Source organism: Python bivittatus, unplaced genomic scaffold (genome assembly GCF_059951505.1).
Source record: "Python bivittatus isolate LINGU-HERP-01145 unplaced genomic scaffold, Pbiv_v1 ctg000190_np1212, whole genome shotgun sequence".
Taxonomy (NCBI): Eukaryota; Metazoa; Chordata; class Lepidosauria; order Squamata; family Pythonidae; genus Python; species Python bivittatus.
Genome location: NW_028277042.1, coordinates 18,150,536 through 18,176,689, shown reverse-complemented (window position 1 = coordinate 18,176,689; position 26,154 = coordinate 18,150,536). Strand labels below are relative to the sequence as shown.

The 26,154-nt window shown below is 40.3% G+C and overlaps 2 protein-coding genes across 2 annotated transcripts; both read right to left on the bottom strand.

Moving 5' to 3' along the window:
- Positions 1-22: 22 nt before the first annotated feature.
- Positions 23-6,659, bottom strand: LOC112541227 (arylamine N-acetyltransferase, pineal gland isozyme NAT-10-like). The gene is made up of 5 exons (XM_088136384.1): positions 6,647-6,659; positions 3,533-3,819; positions 2,515-2,637; positions 1,790-1,905; positions 23-65 (listed from the first exon to the last, which is right to left on the bottom strand). Exons 1-5 carry the CDS (start codon positions 6,657-6,659, stop codon positions 23-25), a joined length of 582 nt encoding a protein of 193 aa, XP_087992510.1.
- Positions 4,600-26,154, bottom strand: LOC103059580 (arylamine N-acetyltransferase, pineal gland isozyme NAT-3-like). The gene is made up of 2 exons (XM_088136164.1): positions 25,877-26,154; positions 4,600-10,401 (listed from the first exon to the last, which is right to left on the bottom strand). Exon 2 carries the CDS (start codon positions 10,374-10,376, stop codon positions 9,498-9,500), a length of 879 nt encoding a protein of 292 aa, XP_087992290.1. The 5' UTR covers positions 10,377-10,401; positions 25,877-26,154; the 3' UTR covers positions 4,600-9,497.

Genomic DNA, 26,154 nt, shown 5'->3' with positions numbered 1-26,154 from the left:
CCTCTTTTAAAACCCTGATTTGTCAGCTGTTAATCCTGTTGAATGTTTTGAATTCATTGGAAGGCCTAACGAAATAAAAATGGGAATCTGAGTGATGGCAAGTGGAAGAGAGTTGCTCAGATCCTAAGTTGTTGTTGTTATTTTCTTATTAATAACACTACTGTTATTAATTCCATGCTGAATTCCAAAGCAGCCTGATTGTCAAGTGTGTGAGTATCCACTCTTAGTGTCTTGCTAAATGAGTTTGTATTGGGATTAGGACTTTCATACTGAGCAACTTTTTCTTCTTTTAAGATAAATACTGGTAATGACAACTCAGATACTCCCAGATTTTTGTATTTCAATCCTATGGAAGTTTTGAAATGCTCTATCTATCTATCTATCTATCTATCTATCTATCTATCTATCTATCTATCTATCTATCTATCTATCTATCTATCTGAATTTATAAGCTGCCCAACTCCAATGGAGTCTTCTATTGATGTTCTTCTATTTCATTTATACAAATGAAATCAACGATGTATGTTTGTCATTCTTGACCCTGACTTTCATTGCAGAAACTGGATTTTAAGGTCCAGTTTCCATGGAAATGGATTTTACCCCAACTATGCCCAACTTAACAGCCGCTGGAATGGTCTTTCTGCATTACAACCTTCCCACATTGTAAGCATCAATTGAAGTAAGATGGATATATGATGTGAAAGACAGTTTAGGGAATTTCAAGCATTACTTTAACAACTTAGTATTACACACACACACACACACACGTGCGCACACACACACATTGCTTGATGCAGCTTTGTTACAATGAACTCACATATGTTACCAAAATATATATAAACAGAAATAAATGGAGATTGGACATTAAGTCTTTGCACTTATTGTTGGTCGCACAATCAGCCAGATGTTTAGACTGGACTTGGCATTTTTATCCCCCTATCAAGTCCTTCCCAAAGACCTGGGATAGGCAGATGTTGTCTGATGGTGTTAAAGGTATTGTCGCAGGATATAAGCTGTTCCAAGTAAAGCTGCCTATTATCATCATTATTGGCACTTGTAATTAAATTCATATCATTCTTTGCCCCTTCCCCCCTCCTCATTAAGGATTTACAGGGGATTTTCATTCCCTGCTCACTTTATGAAACGCGGTCTTTATAAATGGTGCACCCAGCAAATCTGAACTGAAATGAGATAATTAAGACATTTCCTTTGCAAGCACTCCAAAAATGGGAAGGAAACAAACAAGAAGATGTGATATTTCGGTGCACAGGTCCTGCTAAAGGTTCAGGTGTCTGTGGTTTTCAGACTGAATGAAGCTTTGGGCAGCTAACTTAAATTCAAAAGTTGATCCCGTAAGATATCCAGTGGATGTTTCCTCATGTTTATTTCATAAAACGGGGGGCTTGTGGCTGAGATATAATCCCAACATCTCTTACCTTTGACCAAACTGTCTGAGGAAGTCCAGAACTCTAATTCAAACTTTCTGGAAGGCCACCTGCTCCCTAGCATTGATATTTTGTGATTTCATAACATTCAAAACACCAGTTCTCCCATGGTTAAGTGTTTAAATACTTCTAACTTTATCATCCAAGATGTTTTAGTTATTTTTATGCTTTCTCTAGTGGTCAATGCCAGTAAATATGATGATATGGTGCAATTGTCCTGTGCCTGTGGAATACTTCCAGTTTCAGCAGATTTTTTAATTTTATTGCAATCTATTAAATGAAAGATTAAGCAGAAGGTGAAACATGCTGCAGTTTTATAGTGCTGTACAATGTCATTTGCGCACCAGATAGTATATAATCCTTTAACACTAATGGGAACAAGGTTGCCCTCCAAAATTATACTGAATTTCTCTCTGAGAATTTTCTCCCAATCATTGTCATCCTGTGTTTTAAATTCCATCTGGGATGATTGGATGATGGAAGTATCAAACAAATCATGGTAATGCAGGGCATTTCCTCCCAGTTTATATTCCAGAAAGAAGAGGAAATTGGGAGGGAAGAGATTTGGAAGATGTCAGTAGAAGGATAGATCTGAGGAAGACTCAGATTCTGAGCCCAGGAAAATGTCCGTCTGTCAGGGAGACATTATTAGGAATATATTTATTGCCACTGTGGACAGGTATTAACTGGTTATAGATACACTGTGGAATCAAGTGGACCTATTTATTAATCATGCTAAGTTATTCAATGAAATTCAATTTGTTTTTTTGCTTTAATGTTTCTAAGTGACCGTGCTGTCCTATCTCTTCCCCATGTTCTACCTCGTCATCTTACATCACTGAGAAATAAAGAAGCTCAAGGGGAAACATTCAAAACCAGAGAAGGGTTAAGTGGTGGCAGCAAAGCAAAAAGATCCTGTTGAGATCTCCCGGAGTTTGTGGGATTTCATTTAATTCTAAAGAATGAAAAGTTAATAGAAAAAGGACTCCCACAGCCAGGATGGAATGCATTACCACCAGATCTACATTTTCCTTGTTCTGTCTCAGAAAGGTTCCAACTGGTCAGACACATAAAATCCATCAGTAGATTGGTGGTTGCAGATAGACTGGAATTGGAACTCCTCAATGGTCTGTGGCTCAATAGATGGATATTCCTGTATTCTTTTTTCTAGAAGATCTGAGTTGGAGAAATTCTGAGTGGAAACCTCCCGATGTTCTCATCATATCAAATACAATCATCTTCAGTGAATTGAAAAGGCCAATGTTTGAGGCTGGCCTCTGTGAAAAACCAATTACATGGTAGAAAATCTTCAAACCACCATTAACTGTATAGGTTGTGCCTTCTGTAGTTATCTTGATGAGAAGATGGGTCGTGTGAACAGCAAGGACATTTTGCTGTTATTTTATTCATTTACTTGAACAATTCATTTGAACAGCTTATATGGCCACCCATCTCACCACTGTGACTTTAGGCAGCTAACAAGAAATAAAACCAGAAAAGAACAAAACAAATCAAATTAATTAAAAAAATATTACAGCAACAATCAATCTAGAGGTGCAAGGAGACCGTTCCATCTTACAATCAATAAGAAACAAAACCAACAACCCAACCAACAGGGCTCACCCAACACCCTGCCCCAAATGCCTGAAGGAAGAACCAGGTCTTCAGCACCTTCTGAAAGGCCAACAAGGTTGGGGTCATCAAGAATTCTGTGGAGATACTTCCACAGGGGAGTCATTGAGACAGAGGAGGTGCATAAGGAAGGAGGAGAGCCTTCTCTGCCCTTGCCCCCACCCTTTGGAATATTCTCCCCCCAGAGATGTGGCAGGCCCCTACCCTCCTAGCTTTCTGGAAAGGATAAAGACCTGGCTCTGCCAGCTTGTGTGGGGTGACAACAATCTTACCAAATCCTGGGGGTGGCTGGCACCTTGATGATGCTCCCCGAGTGACTTCCAATTTTAACAGCTATCCTTGGATCTATTTATTTTCTATCTATTTAAGATTATTGTATATTGTAATTTTAATTGATTTTAATTGTTCTGCAAACCACCCAGAGATGTTTCAATGAGATGGGCGGTGACAAATTTGATATATAAATAAATAAATAAAAATAAGCATAGGACCATTGGGTTGTAGCCTAGTCTTTCAGCACATAAGATGAAAGTTGGCTGTTCTCCATGCCTTTTCTTCACAATTTTATTATAAACTTGCTCTAAGTCTAAGGTAATGGTCTCCCTGCTAAGGATGCTGGGATTTTCAAATGGCACAGCTTCTATGCGGTGCTGAAAGATTGCATTTCTAAATGGAGTTATTTGAGAGAGCTGTTGCAGCCCGTTCTTGTGTCTTGAACGTGCTTCTTGGAAGGCAAAAGAAACTAATTAAAAATGATGGGACTGCGAAAAGCATCTTGGGCTTATAGAATTCACAGTGATGTTTCAAAGACATTCCAGAGATGAAGCAGAGAAGCATGGCAACAAGGCTTCCCTTGGCTGTAATCATGATTTATGGAAGACACAGCACTAGCCATTGGTTCAGGCGGCTTTCAGAGGGATTCAGACAAAGTCATGGAGGATTCTTTGGGTTCAGAGAGAAAACGTAGTTGAATGCAGACTGTTGGGGAACAACTGTAGGAAACAATCTTTTCCTTCATGTTAAGCTTAGGAGTTTCCTGGAAACCCCTGGCTGACCGTGGAATCCAGGTGAGCCTTTGATCCAGCCTCTCTGAACTATTTATAAGTTTTCTGTGTGAGAGTGAAAGAGGGATAAAAAAAGCAAAAAAACAAGTAAAAGTGTAAACGTTCTATCGACCAAGTTCTTGAATGATGAACAGCTATTGCCTTGGTTCATTTGTCTTCCTAATCAGAAATAATACCTCTGTAATCTTAAATTTACACAATATAATGGGAGGGAATGTTCCCCACAAGCATACCATGGAGGACTGTTATCCAAATAACATGTTTTTAACTCCTCCAAATGATCTGAATAAAAATAAGACACTGTGCAAGACAGTATATTATCTCTATTCTGCATTGATTTATCCTATGTTGATTCCTGTCCATTTGCAATCCCCAATATTCTAGTCATTCATTTCAACCACGTATTTTCAAAACACGATATTATTATATGTTCACACATTTATGGAAATTTAATTTTTATTAAATCACATGTTAATAATATGTAAAAGGAGATAGAACACAATTTTGTGGTTTTGAATCTACAAGCTTCTTAATTTCCCCTCCCCCCAAATTTGGAGGTGGAAAAAAAATCTGCTTTTTTAATTTTTTTTCCTTTGCTTTTCTCCTCCTCACTTGGATTTTGATTTCAAAATATAAGCTGGGAGAAAGTTCATCTGAAATGTTTATGCCTAATCCACTGGTCTATCAAATGCTTAACTTTTGAGAAAACAAGAGAACTGCTTGTGTTGTGTGCATATGTGACTAAAAGAAAATGAAAATTATCTATTTTGATTGACATAGGAATGAGAAGGAATGCAAAGAAGAAGGTTACTTCTAAGTAGAATAGATAAAACATCAAGAGCTAGATGGGTACTTTGTTGAGTGCATTGCACTCTATCAGTGTCTACTTCTAAGACCACATCACAAAAAGTTGATTGTATAACATGGAATTGAATTCCTTTGATGGGAGACCTTGGGAGATTGGGAGGCCTGATTGGGAGACCTTTGGGAAATCACTGTGCAGGAACCCAACTATGTAATACCTTAAAATGATGGTATTAGAAGGGACAACAAAGGAGACAGTTCCACTATTGTACAGATTTTACTGTCTGGATGTTTGTCCTTATATTTAAACAAGTTCTAGATAGCTGCAACTTTAATCCATTATTAATGGCCCTAGTTTCTATGACAATGGAGAATAGTTCCCAACTGTCTTCCCTGTGACATCCTTTTATGTACCTGGCCACTGATGCTATCATGTCTCCCTTCAGTCTTCTTTTCTTCAGGCTGAACTACTTTGCAGAGTTGAGGATAACCATCTTTTAAGTTGCCCAAGTCCTTAGATGAAGAGCAAGAACCTGCTCTGCTAAGAGTTTCCTGTGGACCCCTTGCCCACCTATTCTTTCTCACCATTGGTGGCTTAACCAACCAGCTGTACAGTTCAGTTCAGGTTTATTAACAGTCTTTGGACCTTTGTGTTCCAAGGAAGGAAGGGAGGGAGGGAGGGAGGGAGGGAGGGAGGGAGAAGGAAGAAAAGAAAAAAGAAAAGAAAAAGTACTGTGATTCAGTACAATGAGAAAAGAAACACAATAATACACAAAAGCTTAACAGAACTAAAACCCATTTTTCACTGTTTAAAAGGGAATGAGATTCAAATCAACTCATACTCATCAACAGTTGGGTTAAAACTGCAACTGTATCTTAATAGCCCAGAATGCCAGTGCTCCAATCGGCTTGATGTCAAAAGAAAAGAGAGAAAGACTAAGATAAGAAGATGGAGGGAGCTGGAGAAGTACAATGATCTCTGCCTTCAAGCTGCAGAGAGTCTATATAGTGCCTGCAGCCCTCTCAAACCACTGTGTTTGTCCCCAAGCCCTTCCAAAACTCGCCATGAACTTATAACCTTTTAATGAGAGAGAAGAGCAAACTTATTCAGCAATCAGATTCCACACTGTTTAATTAAAGTAAATCCAACTTAAATTATTTAGGGTTTGTCCTGATTCTACTGAGCTTTGGGAAATGCTGCCCCTGACATACCACTCCAAGCCCACTACTAAGAAATCTGTGAGCCCCCCACCCCCGGTTTTTAGGAAGGTTCAGGAGGAGGGCAACCTCATTCTCTTTGAAGACAGGAAACTAAGATCCTTCACAGTCTCCAAAAGAAATTTAGTTTTAGGATTACAGCATTGCTCCAACCTATACCAAAAGGCATTTGAGATACAGGAGTACAAACTTAGCAGGCCCACCATTTCTTCCCCTTTGTTAGACTGTGACTTGTGGCTTGATCAGTTCAAGTAAATCTTGATTACAGAGAATAAGAGTAAGACAGAGATTGTAGTTTCTCTTCTCGGTTTCTTATAGCCCTCTTTCTGACCCTTTTGAGGTCTCAAGGTGGCTTCTGGCAAGAGATAAAGCAATAAACTAACCGCTCTAACTCAGTTAAGATTAGAATTTGCAGGGTAATTGGAAAATGAGAAGCGATTTTCAGTTTGCCATTTGATGTAAAGGCTACAGTGAGAATCCTACCTCTTGAAGGCATTACTTAGCAGTTTAAATCGTCACTGTCTTTGAAGACTGTTATTCTCAATGTTCCCCACTGTGTGCAGTATTCTCATAGGAGCTTTGCTCCAGACCCTTTGGGACTTAATAGTTTCATTGTTTACAAGCAAACATTTTTAAAAGGAGTCCGATTTTTAGAACATATGCTGGGTTCATCCTCAGAGACAGAAAACATTTGTAAAATATTTAATTGGGAGAACTATCAAGACTACTTCAACCCAGAGTTCTCACTCAAGGCACAATTGACCAGGCTTAAATGATCCTATTTTGGACACATTAGGCAAAGACCCAGCTCTCTGGAAAAGGGTCTAATGCTGGGAAAGGTGGAAGGAAAGAGAAGAAGAGCATGACCAGCAGCAAGGGGGATGGACTCATTACAGTGGTGATGGGAGCACTGTTGAAAGACCTGAAGAGGCAGGTTGGAGATTGGAGAAGGTCTATCGTTGTGACAGCTAAGAGTCAACAATGACTTCATGGCACATAGTCAATCAATCCATGCAAACACCCAACTCCCTTGAGAAGTCTGAGCCAGGAAAAGGAGAAGAAAGGAGAAGAAGAGCAAGTGGGTGGGTTCAGTTACAATGGTGATGAGTGTGATGTTGGAAGACTTGAAGGACCAGGTTAGGGGCAGATCGTCATGGAGACTACCTATATGGTCACTAGGGATTGAAAACAATTTGATGGCACATAATCAGTCAATCAAGACTACTAACATTATCCCTCATAGTTGCATCTTGCCCTTTGTACAAGGAGTTCAAAGTGAGGTGCAACACTTTATCCATGTAGCAGGCCTGTGCATTAGGCTACTGTGAACCAAAAGCCAGGCTTAAGGTTGTCTTACAAACTTTATCAGTGACTGGAGATACAAACCCTGGTTCAAAAGCTGGACTGAGATGCGTATGGCATAGCAAGGACATACTGCCAAAGTGGTAGGATCCATTTGAGGAAGCAGGGGTGTCTGCAGGGAGGGGATTCAAAACAAAAATCAAGATGGTGGCCACGACCATCACAACAGATGTAAAAACGACAGGGCTTTTTCCATGGCTGGGGCCACCATCTTGAATTTTTGGATGCCTCCCTGTAGCCACCCCCATTTTCAGGAGTTTTCTGGATGAATTATATATTATTTTATGTATTAATTGTTTAAAGCGGCCCAGTAACCAAAGCTCTCTGGGCGATTTACAATATAACACATATATCATACACAAAAATCTGAGTAAAAACATATACGATAAAATCAAATAGAATTCAAAATAAAAACCCCATATAAAATAGCAGCAGCACCGTGATCATTCAGAAAGTGAGAATTAAAATCAAATTACAAGCCAATTAGAAAGCCTGGGGGGGATAGAAAATAAAATCCCTTCTCTTTTCAATTGGTGCTGAAATGATGCTAATATGGAGGCCAGGCGAGCCTCTCTGGGGAAGGAATTCCATCAGTGGGGTGCCACTACAGAAAAAGCTCTTTCCTTGTCCACCTTCACCTCCTCTGGAGGGCCTCATTAGATGATCTTAAAGTCTGAGTAGGTACATACAGGAGACCACACTCCAGATAACCTGGCCTAAGGCATTTAGGCCTTTAAAGGTCAAAAGCAGCTTTTGGAATTGGGTCGAGAGATGGACCGGCAGACAGTGCAGATGGTGAAAAACTGTCATGATATGCTTGTATCAGCCCATCCCAGGGAGCCATTTGGCCCCTCTATTTTGAACTAACGGAAGTTTCCAGACCATTTTCAAAGGCGGTCCCATATATAATGCATTGCCATAGTCCAACCAGGAAGTTACCAGAGTATGAATAATTGCTCCAAGGCTGTTTCTGACCAGATAAGGGCGCAGTTGGTAAATGAGTCAAAGCTGATAAAGGCACTCCATGCTTCTGCACGGCATCACCTAGCTGGACAGATGCACTACCCACAAAAAATCTGCAGGTCAAGATGCCTATTTTGGCCCTTTCAAACCCCCAGATGAAAGAAGAACTCCCTATTTTTGAAACCACCCACTCTGGCAGGCTGCGTGTGGTTCCTGTGGGGTATATTTTGTGTTCCAGCTACAAAACCATATTGGTCCATCATTCTAAATTCTCCTGGCCCACCTCATTGATTATCTGGCTGGCTTTCTCTTTCTCTCTCTTGTCAGCTAGGGATTTGTAATGCCAAAATTCCTGGTCTTGACATTTTATGTGTGAAAGGTAATATGCTTAGTTACTCAATTATGGCTTGAAGCTACTCTATTTGGTGGCTCTCCCAAAGTGAAAAACCTGGTGCTGTGTTTAGAGCAAGAGGAATTTTCCCCTCTACTGCAGATAGTCTCAAATAATTATAGCAAAATGAAATACTGTATAAGAAGGGAGAGGAAGAGAGGGAGAGAGAGAGATCACATTGTTATCATATAGGTGAATGCCATATTTAGTATGGAAGAGGTACCTTTAGGGAGGTAGAAAGGACTGAAAAGACACAAATTTAAAGCCTCACCATTATGCTGAAGCTAAAGATATAAAGGGCCAGTCAAAAATCAAATTGATAGTCTTACAAAATGCTTTTCTTATCCCTTTTCTTACTTAAAGTAGATTGTATCTCCCCATAGTAAAGCCTAGACCTAGCAACTTCAACTTGTGCGAAGGGTTTTGCTTGCCCTCTAAATCGCCCCAAGTCTGCCCAAGAAAATACAGCATCCTCTTCTTTAAAATGTCCTCATAACATCCCTCGGATCTTTGAATGATGCAGGATTCTCCAAATGTGCTTTGAAATTTCATCTCAGCTGCTTTAAGTTGAACCAAGCTGTTGATATACATTGAGTGAAGTTAACCTTTGTCCCCGAATTAAAACATTGATATTGAGCAGTTGTTAAGAGGGACAAATTTTTTATCCAGTTGAATCCTGAATCGCTCCTTCAGTGTTTTCTGAACTTCTTCATCAGTAAGGATAGTGTGTTCTACTAGATCCATGTTGTCCTTATAATTATATTTGGTTTCAGTCAGCACCCACCCAATCAAAGCTAGAAATCCATCGGTAGTCTGGAGACTACAGATGGATTTCTTTAAAAACATAGAACTTGGATCAGTTTGGAGTTTTATACAGGAGGGCCGGAAATCATCTATGGTCCTTGGTTGCAAGGTAAATGAGTAAATGTTCTTACAGGCCATGTTTTTTACAGTATCATGGCAGAGAATTCTGTTATCAGAATCCATCCTGAATCGCTTGCGCTTTAATTTGTGAAAGTACCACACTCCGTTCTTCTCCGTGAAGCAAAAGAGGCCTGGAGTCTGAGGTTGGTTCTTCCCAGAAATCAGTTCCATTGGTTCCCACATCTGATAAGCAACCCCAAAACCGCCATCTACAATGTAGGTTTTGCCCTCAAGAACTAATTTAATCAGGAGATGAGAGAAATCTTTATGGTATGCATTTTGTTCAGGGGCATAAACACACGCTCCTAAAAGACTAACTTTGTAGCCCATAGTCTGGAAGGCCCAGAATAGAAGCTGGTTGTTCTCCATGCACCATCCGCCGCGGTTGTGTTTCACAATTTTGTCATAGATTGGTTCTAAATCCAACTGAATGGTTTCACCACAGTGTAGACTGAGATTTTCAAAGGGCACAGCACGGATGTGATGCTGAAAGACTTCTGTTAAGGTTTCTAGGTCTATTTTTTCCTGGGGACCTTTGTAACAAATTCTTCCAAAATAATCCTTAATATTCATGATGCTTTTTTTTCCTCCCTCCTTCCTGCAGAGTGAAATAAACAGTTAAACGAATTGTATAAACACACCATTGATTTTATTTCACAGTTGCATGAAAGGTTAAAAATATTGCGCAATTGTATAATTTTTTTCTAGCGTTAATATATGCATTACCTGATTGTAATCCATACAAAGCACCTGCAAAGTAAGCCCATCTGTATTTCTAATTTGTGACATGATACAGAGTAAGAGTCATAGCTTAGCCTTTTAATGCCTACATCAGTGTTTTTCAAATGTGGCAACTATAGGATGAGTGGACGTCAACTCCCAGAATTCCCCAGCCAGCTGGCTGGGGAATTCTGGGAGTTGACATCCACTCATCTTCAAGTTGCCAAGTTTGAAAAACACTGTTTTACATCATTCCCATCCCCAAGAGACAACTTTGGATTTGCAAAATTGGCAGATAACATCTTCTCTTAAAATGCTCAACAGAACTCCATTAAAAACAAAATTCAGACAAAAGTATATCAATACACTGATGAAATACACATCTAGAACAGTTTATACACCTAAAACAGTATTTCTCAATTCATCTATAGTTTACCTTGATTTTAAGAGCGGAAAATACCTGAAATACGTGTCCTTTACCTTTAACAGCTAGAGGAAATTGTTGGTAGCAAAAACACTTTGTGATTCTGTACAATCAACAGCTCTTGTTCTTTTTTCCTGCACCTGTGTAAGACTTAAGTATGGCTAGAACAGTTTTTCCCCACCCCAACTTCATTTTCATCCCATTCTCTGAACAGTTCACAATTTAAAACAAAAAAAAGGGGGGGAAAGGCTATTCCAACTACCTTTTCATGTGCATTTCTCATATTACAATATTTTGAAGTCATTTAAACAAAGGGCATTTTGAATATAATTTTCGCTATTAAGCACACTTCTACTAATATACACATTTTTGCAAGCAGGCATGTTTTCCTTTCTCTTTGTAGAGAAGAGAACAAACTTACTTTGTTATTTACCTCTTAGTGAAACCCGATAAAAATACTTGTTTTGCCGTTCTGCTTTGACTTATCCTGGTTATCATTCACTTGCCAACTTTCTGTCTCCCTTAATTCCTTCAGGTGTTCCTTTGCCCTGAACAGTTTGTACCCAAGTGCTGGCAGAATTTGAGATTTTAGAGTTTTGTTTTTTAAGAAAATAAAGTGGGCCCTAGAAGCCTGGAATTTGTGCCTTCCTTACAACATTAATGAGCAAAAAGCTAGTAAAAACATTCATGCAGAATGCCCTGTGGAGGTCAACGAACGCTCAAGCAGAACTGAGAAGTTCTGTTTCCTGGCAATATTTTACATGTACCTCAAACATGTCACTGTTGTGTGTGTGTGGTTTTTTTAATTTGATTTAATGCGAAGCGAAGCAGTGTTTATGCCGAAAGGTAAAATTACAACTTCATTGCCATGCTTCTTCTGTATCATCTCTAAACAAGGAGATTCTAGATGATGTTGATTTTTGACCCTTCTTTCATTGCCCCCCTCCAAAATTGTATCCATTCAAGAAGAACTCATTTTCATATTTGAAAATAATCATTTTGGACGAAGATATGGAGCTGTGAACAACAACCCCATCTTTTGGCCAGAAGAGCAATAAGCAGGCCCAATGTATGAAGCATATGTAAAAGATGAAAGAAGCAAGATTTGGGCTGGTCAGATAGAGATGGTCTTTAAAACTTGGACTTCCAAGAAACAGAAGGAAAACTCCATTGTGAATGGAGCAGGTGGGCTTTCTCATGGCAAAGGCTGAGGAGCATCTAAGATGGAATCTCAAAAAAAGCTAAAATGATTGGGAAGGATTGGGAGGCTACAGCTAGACTGAGAAATTGGTGGGGCGGGGAACAGGAGAAGATAGAATCCATAAAGTCACCAAGTGTTTAGCTTAACTCAGGTAAGTTTTTATATTTTTATACATGATATACTTAAACCTGATTACTTCCTTAATTTATTTACTGGGTTTACACAATACATTGAATTCTAAATTAAGGCCACAGTTTGATTTGGTGCAACAGATGAACTTAAATTAAAACGAACCAAGCTTAATCTGGCCAGGTTGAGCATGTAGTGTGAAAACACCAAGTAAATTAGATCCAGATTTAGGCATACTTTCCAGTAGACTCACAGGAATATAGATTAATTTATTTTAACTAATTTAGTTTCCGTGGATTTGTTTTGGACAAACCCCTCTTTTGCTCAGACAGTTAATGAAAAATTCCCGTTCTAGTCATCCCTGAAAAATGAAATGGAGCAGCACATTCTGGTGAATCCATCAAAGATGTACTTTCCAATTCTTCATTTTCTTTCATAAATAATATGTCACTGCAATTCAGCTGGAATTTATAGTAGGGGCCACAGAAGATCTTCATGAGTTGCATAGGACACCACAGAAAGTCCAGTAGTGTCTTCCTGTCTCATTATCTAAGCTGACATCTTCTGTTGGGCCTGGATTGCTTCTCCCCAAAGGGGAGAAATAATTGCATTTAAAATAGTTGTGTTTTATCTTCATGGGTTTTGGTTCCATTCTGGGCAAGGAGAAGGAGGACTGGTTGGAGGGAATGGTGGCTGTCTCAGGTTCAGGATCAGAAGAGAGCATTGTCAGGTACATGCCAAGGCCTGTAGTCCAGTGGGGGGACCTTGTAACCTTCCTGAGTTCAGTACCATCATCAAAAATGTCACCATGGTTGACATGACCAAAAATGGCAGAGGATAATATGAGAAGATGTTCTAAGATGGAATTGTACTTTCTCTGATCCTTAGGTATTGTTCTTAAAGAACATCTCTCAGGTGTGTGTGTGTATGTGTGTGTTGACAAATTAAACACGGCTACTAAATAACCTCATTTCTGGATTTGAACCTAAATAACCAAATGGGCTGAGTTTGTACCACGGGCTGAGCCATCAAATACTATTGCAAGCTGTACAACTGCAGTGGCTTGATTTTTAACTAACCCAGTTAAACATACTGTAAGAACACAGCCTGATAGTATCTTTTCTACCTTCACTCCTGTCATGGGAGAGAAAACATTTGAATAGAAACAGTGCAACATCTTACAATATATTGCCCCCTGTATGAACTACCCATAGAAGATGCTGGTGGATTGTATTTCAAGATAAGATGTAGAGTAATTAGAAGATGCTGGTGGAATGTAGTTCAAGATAAGATGTACAGCATTCTGAGTAGATAGTCCAACAGCATCTTTTTCTTGCATTAGCTGAAGCAGAAGGCCATGATGAAAGTTTGCATACGGAGAAAAGACACAGGGCAATACGTCCAGCAATGCTTCAACACTAAGATGTGATCTGGGCTTCTTTCTTTGCAGGTTTTGACTTCTTGCCTCTACAGATCAGTGGTGAAATTTGTTCTCAAGATGAGAAGAGAACCATAATGACCAGCAGATGTCACCATAATTTCACTTGTTACGTTTTGGCAGCTTCACCACCAGTAGAAATTGATGTTCTGCTTTGGTTCTGGAAGGAATTCCTTTGACAGGGCAGTTTAATGGTAGCTGATGCAGGAGACCAACTTTTCAGTCTTCCTTTTATTCAGAGGTGAAGTGCTGCATCTTCTGTTCTAAATGGAAACTACTACAGACTGATTCACTACTGCAGTGGGATGTTAAAACGTACAATTGTGCAGAACCAAAGAACCTCGGCTTCTACAACTACCTTTAACTGATTGATTGGTAGTTTCTTTCTTTCTTAGCCATTTGTAACACTCATGGTTTTTCTTTTACTGGCTGATTGAGATCTATAGGTTACACAGCCCTCGAGATGCTTTAGAAGATAGCAAACAACTGCAGCACAGTAAAACCAGAGCAAAAAAGGACAATCATCACTGTCTTGAGCGGACAGGTCAGTCTTTCTCAGTCTTTTTTTTTTTTTAATAGTTGGCGTTGAGGATGACTGTAGGTTAGACTGTGAAGATTGCTAGATCTGCAGTTCAAAGATCTGAAGGAGCCATAGTCACTCAACGTTTCCTTCCTAGGTTTTCTGGTCATGTATTTGAGTCCTTGGAAACCTGCTAAGTCAAATGTCTAGCAGAGATCTGGAATGTTGAGCCTGAAAGCCTGATCTTGACTGCCAGATTGAAGCTCAGGGACTCTTTAGACATCCCTGCAGGTTGTTCTGTCATATCATGGGGTGCAAGTGAAGGATTTTATAGGAAGATTCCTTGCATTTAGTCTTAATCGTTGGGCCTTATACCAGCCTGTCCCAGGCAGACAAGCTCCCATAATCCTCAGTTCTCTTATTGTTCTCAGCAAGGAGGAGAACATTCTGTGATTGCCTTCTCTGTAAGTCATCAAAAAAGGCTGGTCTCAAAGAGAAAAGGTGGAAAATCTAATTCAGTGGCACCAAGCCTAAGATTCAACTGCTAAAGATGCTGGGAAGCACACTCAAACCTTGCTGGCTGGGGAATTCTGGGAGTTGAAGTCCACACCTCTTAAAGCTCCCAGGGTTGAGGAACACTGCTGTAGACCAAACTAGTAAATGCCTCCAGGTTGGACTGATAAGATGTTTGGATATCCCTTCTCCTACTTACAGATTTTGATAGGTTGGGTTCTTCCCATCTGCATCAACAAAGAGATTCATGGGTTCTTGACAAGCCCTTATAGATGTGTGTGTGTGGATGGGTGTGTGTGGATGGATGGTTAGATAGACCAACAGAAATCCTACCACAGCAAATATTTACTCCAGTCCTCTCTGTGGGAAAGTGAAACGGTTCTGTGAATGTGGGGTGGGAATTCTACCTCCCCCCAGTAAAAATAGGCACAAATCCACATATGAAAAGAAACACAAGTTCAAGGAAAGAGGAAGAAATGGCAGTGGAAGCATTATTTTCCTTCCCAACTTGATGTGCAAGGTTGAGAGATAATTGTAGAAAATACGGCTGCTGCTGAGACTTATCGTTGTCAATTTGTGAAATTTAATCTTACTGATTCCCCCACCCCCAGATTTATGGAATCATCACATGTGTGAGTGGCATATCTATATACTGCAGATCCCCAAATCTCCTTGTGGTTCAAAACGCATCCGACATGAATCAAAATCCAGACTGCCACTTCGTTTACTGCATTTAGCTCTGTGAGAGATTCAAGGGTTTCTCAGAGAAGCAAAGGGGTTGATAGAATGGCAACTGTCGTTTCTGTACAGAAATGATAGCAAAATAATATATTTGGTGCAAGTAAGGTAATACAGGCCCTAATGGGGCTGAACAAATCTTGTAAATAAAGATTGCAATAATTTCTGCGGATAGTTATGCTCTGATAAATTGTGTCTCTTGTGGCTGTTTGTGATCATTCTTGCTTCCAGCTTTCTCTTCTTCAGAGATACCCTTAAATGAAAGAAGCCCCCGTAGATCCTTATACTGTATATAGCATTAAGTCTATAATCTCTCTGAAAGGATATTCTGCTTTTAGTCATAAATATTCACACACGCGCGCACGAGAATCCGAAGGACTCATTGTGGCTTTAGGGATGAGCCCAACTAGGCTTATTTTTCATATTCAACTACTTAGTAGGAAATCCCATTCAAAGGATATGGAACAGATTATGAATCTGTTAAAATCTTGCATAGAAACCTGAAGGCAATAGACAAAAAAATGCTCTAGTGTCAAGAAACCAGGTGAAAGCCCATGGCAGAGTTGGTTATCCCAAGATCTCGGAGAAATCCTTCACAAGATTCTTCTCAAGCAAAATGTCCTGATCTGTCAAACGGGGTGCACATCACATCGTTTGACAGTGAAGAATGCAAATCTGCGGTATGTGGGCTGTGTTTGCACAATATGCTTAATGGGATTAAAAGTGGATTGTAGCTTGTACAAACTTGCTACACAGAGAAAGTTTCCCAGGGCAAGTTTATTTTTGGCTTTTGGTTCAGATCTAAGACTGATTCAGGAACTGTCTAGTCTCCAAGAACATACTCCCTGACCTACTGCTAAGTCAGGATCTCCAATACACTTTGATGCTTGTCCCAGGACTAAAGTTATCCATTTTCTTTTCTTAAATTATTTCATTGCCTCATGAGTAAAATGATCCATATATCCTGTTCGTTCAAAAAGAAGGGTTAACACCTTGAAAAGTGCTTGTTGAATAAAAATCCTGGTCCTATACATGATACGAGGTAGGCTTCATCTCCCACTTTCGGTGTTTCGCCCCAAATTTAACCCTAAATATGATGTCTACCAAACTGGTTTTGTCACCAATGGCTGTGATGGTTTTATTACTATTTAGAGACTTTTTATATCTCCTGAATTGCATGTGGTTTGGCATTAATTCAATAATAATTGGTCCTCAATTTAATTTCTGCTGTGAGAACCTGTTGTGCTAGAACCTCTTTTGGGTATAACATCCAGGACCTATTTTATACAACAGTGTTCTTATATTCTTGGCCACCTTAAGGCTTTTTGTGCATTTTAGATTCATCATCAAAATTATTATTTCCCCAATTTCCATTTTTCAGTATCCCTCTGTTATAATTACTAGAAATAGTATGCTTGTCCACATGTTAGAGAGTAGATATAGCTATCAAGCTGTTTCACTCTGCTGTATTGTATTTGCCTATGTGCATATGTCTATTTAAATATATATCAAAATTCCCTCTCACCCCTATGGGTGGTCTGTGTCTTCCTCAATCCCGGGTCCTCCTCCAGAGGCCTGGGAGTTGGAGGGTTCTGCGTAGTATCGTTGCTGTTCCGAGCCCTGCACTCTTCTGGACAGAGAGCTCTGATGTTGTTCCTGGGATCTGTTGGAGCCCCTCTCCCAGCTTAGGAGTCACGGCCCCGAGTGCTCCTACCACCACTGGGACCACTGTGGCCTTTACTTTCCGCATCCTCTCTAGTTCCTCCTTCAGGCCCTGGTACTCCTCCAGCTTAGATGTTTAGATGATTGCAGATGAGTATTCAGTGGGAAATGGGTGGAAGCCCCAACTTGGATTATGTCCTTCCTGGGAAGCAGGAAGAGGTGAAGCCTTCAGGGCCTATACCAGTTGTGTTATAGCTAAGATCTTGCTATTTGGATTAAGATGCTCTATTAAATGCATTAAGGCTGTCCACATGACCTATGCCGGTGTCTATTTGTTTTAGCTATACAGCTTTTGTTATTACACACACACACACATATATAAATTCCCCTCTCACCCCTATGGGTGGTCAGTGTCTTCCTCAGTCTCAGATCCTCTACCAAAGGCCTGGGAGTTTGAGGGTTCTGTGCAGGATCTGAGCTGATCCTAGCCCTGCATTCTTCTGGACAGAGAAATCTGATGGTTTTCCTGGGATCTGTTGGAGCCATTCTCCCAGCTAAGGAGTCATAGCCCCGATAAAACTTTTTATATATGTAAAGTTTCCCAGGGCAAGAATGCTGAAAATGTAAACAGCCAGCCACCACTTTCCACAGACCATGGGAAGTGTAAAGCAGGTCTTCAGGTAGACCATGGAAAGATTTGAGCAGCCTTAACTGTCAGAAACTAATCAACATTTTGAAATAGCTTCAGCCCCAGCATACAATGAATCTTCTTCATTGGCCTTTCTGAGTTAAGCTTCTCCTCCCAGCCAAGAAGAATTGGATACCAGCACTGGAGTTAAAAAGAGGTATTATTTTAACCCTAAACAGATCAGGATGGTTTGTGATTAAGCTAATCTCCCCCAGGAAGTCACTGGGACTGGGTGACCATCAGCACTGCTTTGCTTCTTTTTACTTTTCACTGACCCACAGCCATAAGCAAAGGGGGATATACCTACTTACACGCCCCCCCCACCAGATTTTGATTAACCCATCATGTCTTTTTTTCCAAAAGGGGGAAAAAATGCATCAGTCTTCTAACAGTTGTCTATCTCAGTTTTTCAAGGCTGGCTAGGTCAGGAAACAGGCACTACAAAGACTAGTGGAACTTGATTGTTGGAGGGTGTAACAACAGGTTCTTCAAAGCCTACCAGAGTGATTCTCTGTTCCCTCTTATACCACTAAATTGGGATTATTTTAAGTCACTTTCTCATGCTCCCAGTTTTCCCAGGGCTGAGATGTCATTCCCTGTCTCTTTTATCTACTAACGGTTCTTGCTTTTCTTTCCCACATTATCTCTGCCTTCTTCTCAAGTCAGCCAAGAAAGGTGCTTCCTGTTTGGCTGGCACATCCCTGGCCATCTGCTGCCACCCCACTGAGAGAAGGGCGTACCCATGGATCGCACGCAACCTAGCCCACTTGTCCTTGAGGATGTAGCCATTGCATGAATAAACGCTTGAACTTTTAAAAATGTATTTGTTTTCCAATTCCCAGCTACACATTGCTTTAATATAATTAGCCATTGTGGCACAGATTTTAAAATTTAAATACCAGGTGTGCAGGCAAATGTGTGAATTGCTGTCAGATTACAATGCAAGGGAAAGTTTAATTAAACCATCTCTCCCCAGACATGGGGGGGAAAAATCAACAGCTGCGCCCCATTAAATGCAGCAATTCGTGTTAAGGGAGAAAAGTCCAATTGGCATCAGTGGAAGGAAAGGGGTTTTTCTCCTCCTAATTTTAATTGCTACTTGGAGAGGACAGTTGTACAAAGAACGTGGCTGGGGAGAGAAGGTTTAAACTGTCTCATTCCTCCTGCTGCACCCTTGATAATAATGCTTGCACGCGCCTAGTTTTTCAGCTCCTTTTTTTAAAAAAAGCTCTATAACATGAATGTTAATTATATTGTTAACAGAACACAGGCCTCGAAGCAACTTGGTAAATATTTATACATTTCCTTCCATAGTACAAGTGGGCATTTTGGGGGGCCCAATGTGGAGATTAAGGAGCATGCCCACTCCTAATATCCCCACTTCCCATGTGCCTCTTTGCTAGAAGGAAGCAATGAAGCTCTCCCTCCCCACAATGTTTACCAGGGTCACTGGAAGAAAAGGGGAAAGTCTCCAGTGGTTCTGATCGACATCATCGAGTTCCTGCTGCTAAAGGGCTGTAAAACTCCAGGAACCTGATTCTTCACTCCAGGGTAAACAGACTGATCAAAATGGATTGGGGAACTCCTAGGATTCATGGGCTGACTCAATACAATTCAGCATATGTCGGAATAACCACCTCTGGCATCTCTTGAACCAGCAAAAATGTCATCTGGACACTCAGGGGACCCCTGCTCTTTAAATGAGCACTGAGCACAGAACCCCACTTCTGTGTCTCTGGACTGCCCATCGTTCTCCTTCCTCCATGCCACAAGAGAACAACAGGGTGGCACTGAAGTCTTGGGAAGCAGGCACTTAGAACATTCTTCCAAAGTGAGCTGTGAACCAAGTCCTGGGTTCAAGATGGCACAGAAAGAAGGCTGGGCATCAGTATTGTAGAATCATAGCTGGCTTGGGGAGGGGGTTCAAGGTCATACTCAGCCAAGGAGGTCACTGAGCGAGGGAATCTCTCACTCACCTCATAAGATGATTGTGTTTCTTCTTCTTTCCCTTGGTATTCATGTTAGCATCTGAATTCGTTTTGTGAAGATGTGAATATTTGTTTAGTTTGAGTTGCATTCACGTTCTGAGTTTTTGAAGTGGTCATTTGTAGTTAAAAGCAGTATAAAAATATATTTTTTAAAAAATTATATGGTTGCTGTATGGATAAATTCTGGGAGACTTCTCTGCCATCTTAACCTGGCAGATTATCATCATCATCATCACCATCGCAGTCTGCCACTTTGCTCTGACTGGATTTGGTATTTTTGATGATGGGATCCTTCACCTTTGATGGTGAAAGACATTGTTGATTCATAGATAAAGAAACAGATGTAGAGGGACATAGATGCGGTAATGCATTTTTTGTAATGTTCATGTAATGCAACTTTTTGTAATTGATGAGTTGAGATTCTGTCCACTCCTATTGTGTCCAAGGACTTCATATGGCATAGGGTTGATGTGCTTGGTGCTGGGCGGCATGCAAATGTAATAAATAAATAAATAAACTAGTACTACATCATCATCATCATCATCATCATCATCATTATTATTATTATTATTATTATTATTATTATTATTAGGGTTGGTCCCACAGTCAGCCAGATGTTTAGACTGGATTTGGCATTTTTATCCACCTATCAAGTCTTTCCCAAAGACCTGGGATAGACAGATGTAGCAGGAGTAGTTGTTATTTATTCAGATTGATTTCCGCAAGTGGGTTGTGGTCATGGTTTCCATATTTAGAAAAAGTTACTCTCAGAATACTAAGTGTTTCATGAAAGTGTTCAATCCATCAATCAAAATTTATTTATGGTCCAAGAGCAAACACATGGAAGTACTGTAATCTTCTTCTTCTCTCTAATCCCCGCTTAAAGGCTCCTCAATGTTCTCTTGTTTCCGCGACACAGGATTGGATATTTATTTGGCCCAGCAAAGTTTTGCTATTCTTCTATACACCTTAATCCCTGGGAGTGTGCATGATTTCCATTCTTGTTGCTTTTTTGACAGGGGGTGGGGATCTTTAAATATTTACAGTACTTATTTAGCACCTTGGCTTCAGGTGGCACGAAGGGAGGGATATGTTAAGATTAGCTCTTAGGTTTTGTGTGTGGTTTTTTCCTCTTAATGGATAATGGGTGTTCAAATTCCCTTGCCCTGATCTAGTGCCTGATGAAATAACTGCCTAAACAACACCGCATAAGGGAGTGTAGAAGGAACCAGTCATACTACATAATTTACCTTCTGCTCTTTTCCCTCAATCTCTTTCTGTATGTCTCTCTCCCTCTTTTCTAAATACAGATAGTCCTCAGTTAATGATGGCAACTGGGACCAGGATTTCGGTCGCTAAGCAATGCAGTCGTAAAGCATGATGTCAAATGATCACATCGCTTAGCGACAGCAATCCCAACAGTCCCCATTGCCACTGTTAAATGAGGTTCATACATCGTTAAGTGAGGACCTCCTCCAACTTCCTGTCGACTTCCAACAACCAAAGTTTGTGGGTTGCAAGCAGGCTGCCAGGCGGGTAAGTGGCTGTTGCCAGGCAAGGGAGGGCACGCAAGGAGCTGGTGTGGTGTGGCATGAGCACAGTGAGTCTTGCAGTGGTTGCTGCCAGGCACAGGAGACTTACCCAAGCAACGTGCGACCTTCCCTGCCAGCTTCCCCATTGACTTTGCTTGTGGGAAGCTGGCAAGGAAGGTTGCAATGGTGATCAGGTGACCACAAGACGCTACAACCAATGTAAGTGCAAGCCGGTTGCCAAGTGCCCAAATGGCAATCACATGACTGTGGGGATGCTAGAACAGCCGGAACTTTGAGGACCAGTCGTAAGTCCCCCTTATTCAGTGTCGTCGTACCTTTGAACGGTCGCTGAACAAGTGATTGTTCACCAAGGGCTACCTACATAAGAAATGCAGAGATGTTCAATTTAATCTCTTGCCTTCCATCACCATTTGGTATGGAGTCTGCATTTTTCATAGAGTTTGGGAAAAGGCGTAGTATTTATTCCGAGATACTTATGTGCTGCCTCCCAGAGAAAAAGCCTCTGAAGGCTGCTTCCTGTAGCTCATTGTTCCCCCTTTGACGTGTAAGAGATGGGGCCCCTATTGAAAGGGCCATGCCTTTAGTTGAATGTCTTTGATTAGGGGGGCTCTAGCAGACCTCTCCCTTCCTTATTTTTACTTCTTTGGGTTTTTTTAAGAAGAGGTTGGACACCCATGTCTCACAAATGGTTTCACTGGTTTTCCTGCACCTTGAAGAAAGTTGCACAAGATGAGCTTTTTGGTCCCTCCTGACTCCACAATTCTATAATTCAGTAAGGGATGGCTGGATGGTGGTTGTAGCTATGAGGCTGGACAAATGGACCAAACTTCATAACAATCATTGCTCCGAAAAGAATTTATAAAGAGGAAAAATAAAAGGGGAGCTGATTGGTTCTTTAGGATTCAGAGACAAGAGGCTGAAGCTAGGCTGAAAGGCCCCAAAGGATTTTATTGAAGAGATATGAAGAGAGTTACAGAGAAAAAAGAAAATATATGTTAGACTATATCACTTCAGCTTCCTAGGAACCAATGAAGAAGAAATGGCAAAGGATGGACCCACAAGACCTACCGGATAGTTCACCTTACCCTTCTAGAACTTGTCTACACCAAGTTTCAGATGGTCTGGGGCCTTTGCCACATTTCATAATTTTCTTAAGGGACAGAAACATAATTGATCATATTTAGAGATAGCTTGGTAGCACATCTTATCAGTGACTTGGTCAACGCTTCAAACAGTGTGAACTCCAATGTAGACTCAAGGTCCTAGGTGGAAGCTGCACAACTATCAGCCACTTCCAGGAGGCCCATTTGCTACTATTTCTTCTATGTGGTTCTGATGAGCTGAAAGGGTATGGATTGGGATATCTTTCTTTTTCTGCAATTCTCTTAATATTTAGTCAAAAAAAACCTTCTTTGGGCTTTTCAACTTGGTCTGGGCTTTTCCCTCTGAATCAGAAAGAATCTATTGGCTCCCAGATGGCCATGGGGTGCAGCTAGGGAGAAGGGGAGAGGAGGTGATCTCCAATCTAGCTATTATATTTGTGTGCGCATGACTTCAAGTCAGTTTTTGACTGGGCCTGGGCAAGTCCCTGAAGTTTTCTTGGCAATGTTTTTGGAAGTGGTTTACCCTTGCCTCCTTCCTAGGGCTGAGAGACAGGTCACCCAGCTGGCTTCATGCCTAGGCAGGGCTTGAACTCACAGCCTCCCTGTTTCTAGCCTGATGCCTTAACCACTACACCAACCTGACTCTCGTCTCATCTATTATATTTACCTGATAGACAAATGAGGCTCTTCCTGCAAACAGGGATCTTCAGATAAAACATGATGTTGAAAACCAGCAAAAGGATCAGAGTTGCTGATAAGGAAAGCAGTTGGTTACAGACATCACTGCTACAGGGGTGAATGCCTTTGAAGATCAGATCTCACTGGTACAATTTGGGAAGGGTGGATAAGTGTGAGTATTAGCTCTACTTTCTTGTATGGTGGTATCAAAATAATGTTAATGCTATAAAACCTTGACATTTTCTCCCTGTCACTCAGCAAATAGACTTGAAGCTGGATTGTCCTGCCTATGACCTCCACTACAGGAGCACCTTAGATGATCTAGGAAGCTAAGAAGGGTCAGCCCTGGTTAACAACTGGAATGGGACAGTGAGAGGACATCCCAGGGTTGTAGGCTATGTGGAGAGACTGAAAAAAGCCTGCTGGAGTAAGGGACGCTTCCACACTGCTGCCAAGAAAACTACAGGAGTCAAGCTCAACTAAAAAAGGACTTTACCTTTAAAGACGTTTGGATCTAGTTAGTGTTGGATAGAAGACTTTTAGAAAATTCCAAGGGTAGTTTCAAAAATAAAATCCCAGACGATCTTCTTCTCTATCATTGCCAAGAAAGCTACATGGATTTGTTCATGTAGGAGTTGGACTCCACTCAAAGGTGACTTCTCTTTTTTTAATATCATTTTGTTTAAAAGAAACATGCACACATATTGGAGATCCACATGGAAGCAGATATTAAAATGAGTAGGAAAAAGCTACTGATTTTGGCATACTTAAACACGGAGAAGTTATCTCAGTGCTGCTGTTTGTAAAGAGCAAGGAAAAAGTATATCAAGTGGGCTGAGAAGGAAATAGACATCTGCTCTTATTTTAAGTTTACATACATTTATAGAAAACTTTAAACTCAATGCATATGTTATAATGAATGCTCTGTTACTGTACTCCCCAGGATATTCTGTGGCTGATTTCAAAGCGGCTGTCCTTGAACAAAGGATATTATTTCCATCTGATACTGCAGAGTTGGAATTCAGATCACATTATTGACATTCTTTCTCAATGATTAAACAGGGACCAAAGTTTCTTATCACTCAGTTAATTCACCAATGAATACAAAATGATGTCAAATCCAACAACCATCTTGCAAATGCAGTCAGATTTCTTGAAGCACCTAGATTTGCACTCTCCTTTTGCTCTTCCCTTTCTGGAGTTTATCTGAAGGTTTGGGGAATTATTGACTTCATGGCCCTTTTCAACCACAATAATGATATCCAGGATTAAGGCTGCTCACCACCTCAAGGAATTTGAGCCCCATTTTTCTGGACTATTGTATGAATCGTGCCTCTTGCCCACTACAATTCTGGGTGCAAGAATGTTACGGGGAGGGGGCAGAAAATCCCTTTTTTCATCCAATCCCATCCCTTTTGCTACATATTTTGGCTGCCGTGAGCAATTGAGAGCTTCTCCATCTGCATATAGGTAAGTAGATTCCAGCCCCATTTTTTATATATCCTAGAAATAAATGACTCATGGGACTAATTATAATAATACAGATCAGCTAGGATCCTCTAACTCACCCAGCAGATTTGAATCTGGCTGGTTGCATGAACTCTTCCCTTATTGTTAAACTTTGATCTGGTAGCAATCCTCTGAATCCAGGCAATGGGGGTAATTCTGCTTTGAACAGTCCCCCTGATTTGAAAAATTGATCTAATCCTCCTGGATATATGAAAAGATTCATCAAATTAGATGGATTCCATTTGGATTTGCACATCAATTCAGAAAAAAGTCCAGGACCCTCTGAATTGATTCAGAAGCTGATCAGAATCAATTCATCGAATTCTATCTAACCATTCAGACTGCGTGTTCAGAGCACTGACTTAATTCAGAGTCAATCAAACTGCCTTTAGACTGAATCTTCATATTGCCTGACCTGGAAAATTATGGTTCAGTTAACCATAGGTAATAAGGCTATGCAAATGCAGCACCAGACCCATTTCCTGGAGCTTTCCTTTAATCTTCTGATAAGCGTGTACACCCAGCAGTCTGACGCTAGGCTAAAATCATTCATGCAAGCTGGACAAAAAGACTACACAGATGGGTTCAGCGGTGATCAAAATGCAACATTAATTCAGATCATGTGATTCTGCGCCATACTAACTCTACTTGGAGAGAAATGATTTCACATATTAATTGCGTTCTGGAAGATGCTTAGGTTTTGCAGATGTCCATATTCTCTTGAATAATACACCAATGGTTTGGAATTAACAGAAAAAACTTGGCTCCCTTTCTCCATCTGAACAAGCATTTTATTGCAGGTCATCTTGATTAGAAGAGTCTTTAGAAATTTCACATACTAAGATATAAGTTTAATTTCCCCTTCCCTAAACTGTTAAGTAAACTGACATCAATGTTTTAAAAAATGCATATAGATAGATGTAGATATTCACACATTACTCATACCCACACAACCCCACAATTTTGGTTAGCATATGAGAGTATTAAAATTTTGTGGGGCTTTTTTCCCTTTTTCCTCTTTCTTCTTTTATTTTTGTATATAAAATATAATAATAAATGAGAAACAATAAGTTACTTTTTAAAACAAGGATTAAATGTAGATTTAAATAAACTAATTTTTTCAGAGGAAATAAAACATTGACTTTCTTAACTCAACTTACATTTTAAAGGAGGAGAAAGGAGAGAGTTAGGTAAATAAACTCAGCAAACCTTAATCTTTGAGGATGCCTACATCTGAATCGGGCCTTTTCTCTTTGCTGGCTGTCTGAACACAAAGCAGGTTTTCCAAAACCAGGAAATGTTAAGACTAAGTGGTGTTGTGGGAGTGGCTTTCCAAAGAGGGCAATTCAGACTGACTAATTAGTACTTTGAATGGTTTAATCAAGGATCTTCTAGGTGATAAACAGAGAAGGTTTTTTACCATGAAGATTAAATGATCGGGGGAGTCCCTGGCAAATGAGTTTATGTAAAATTCAGCCTTTGCATCC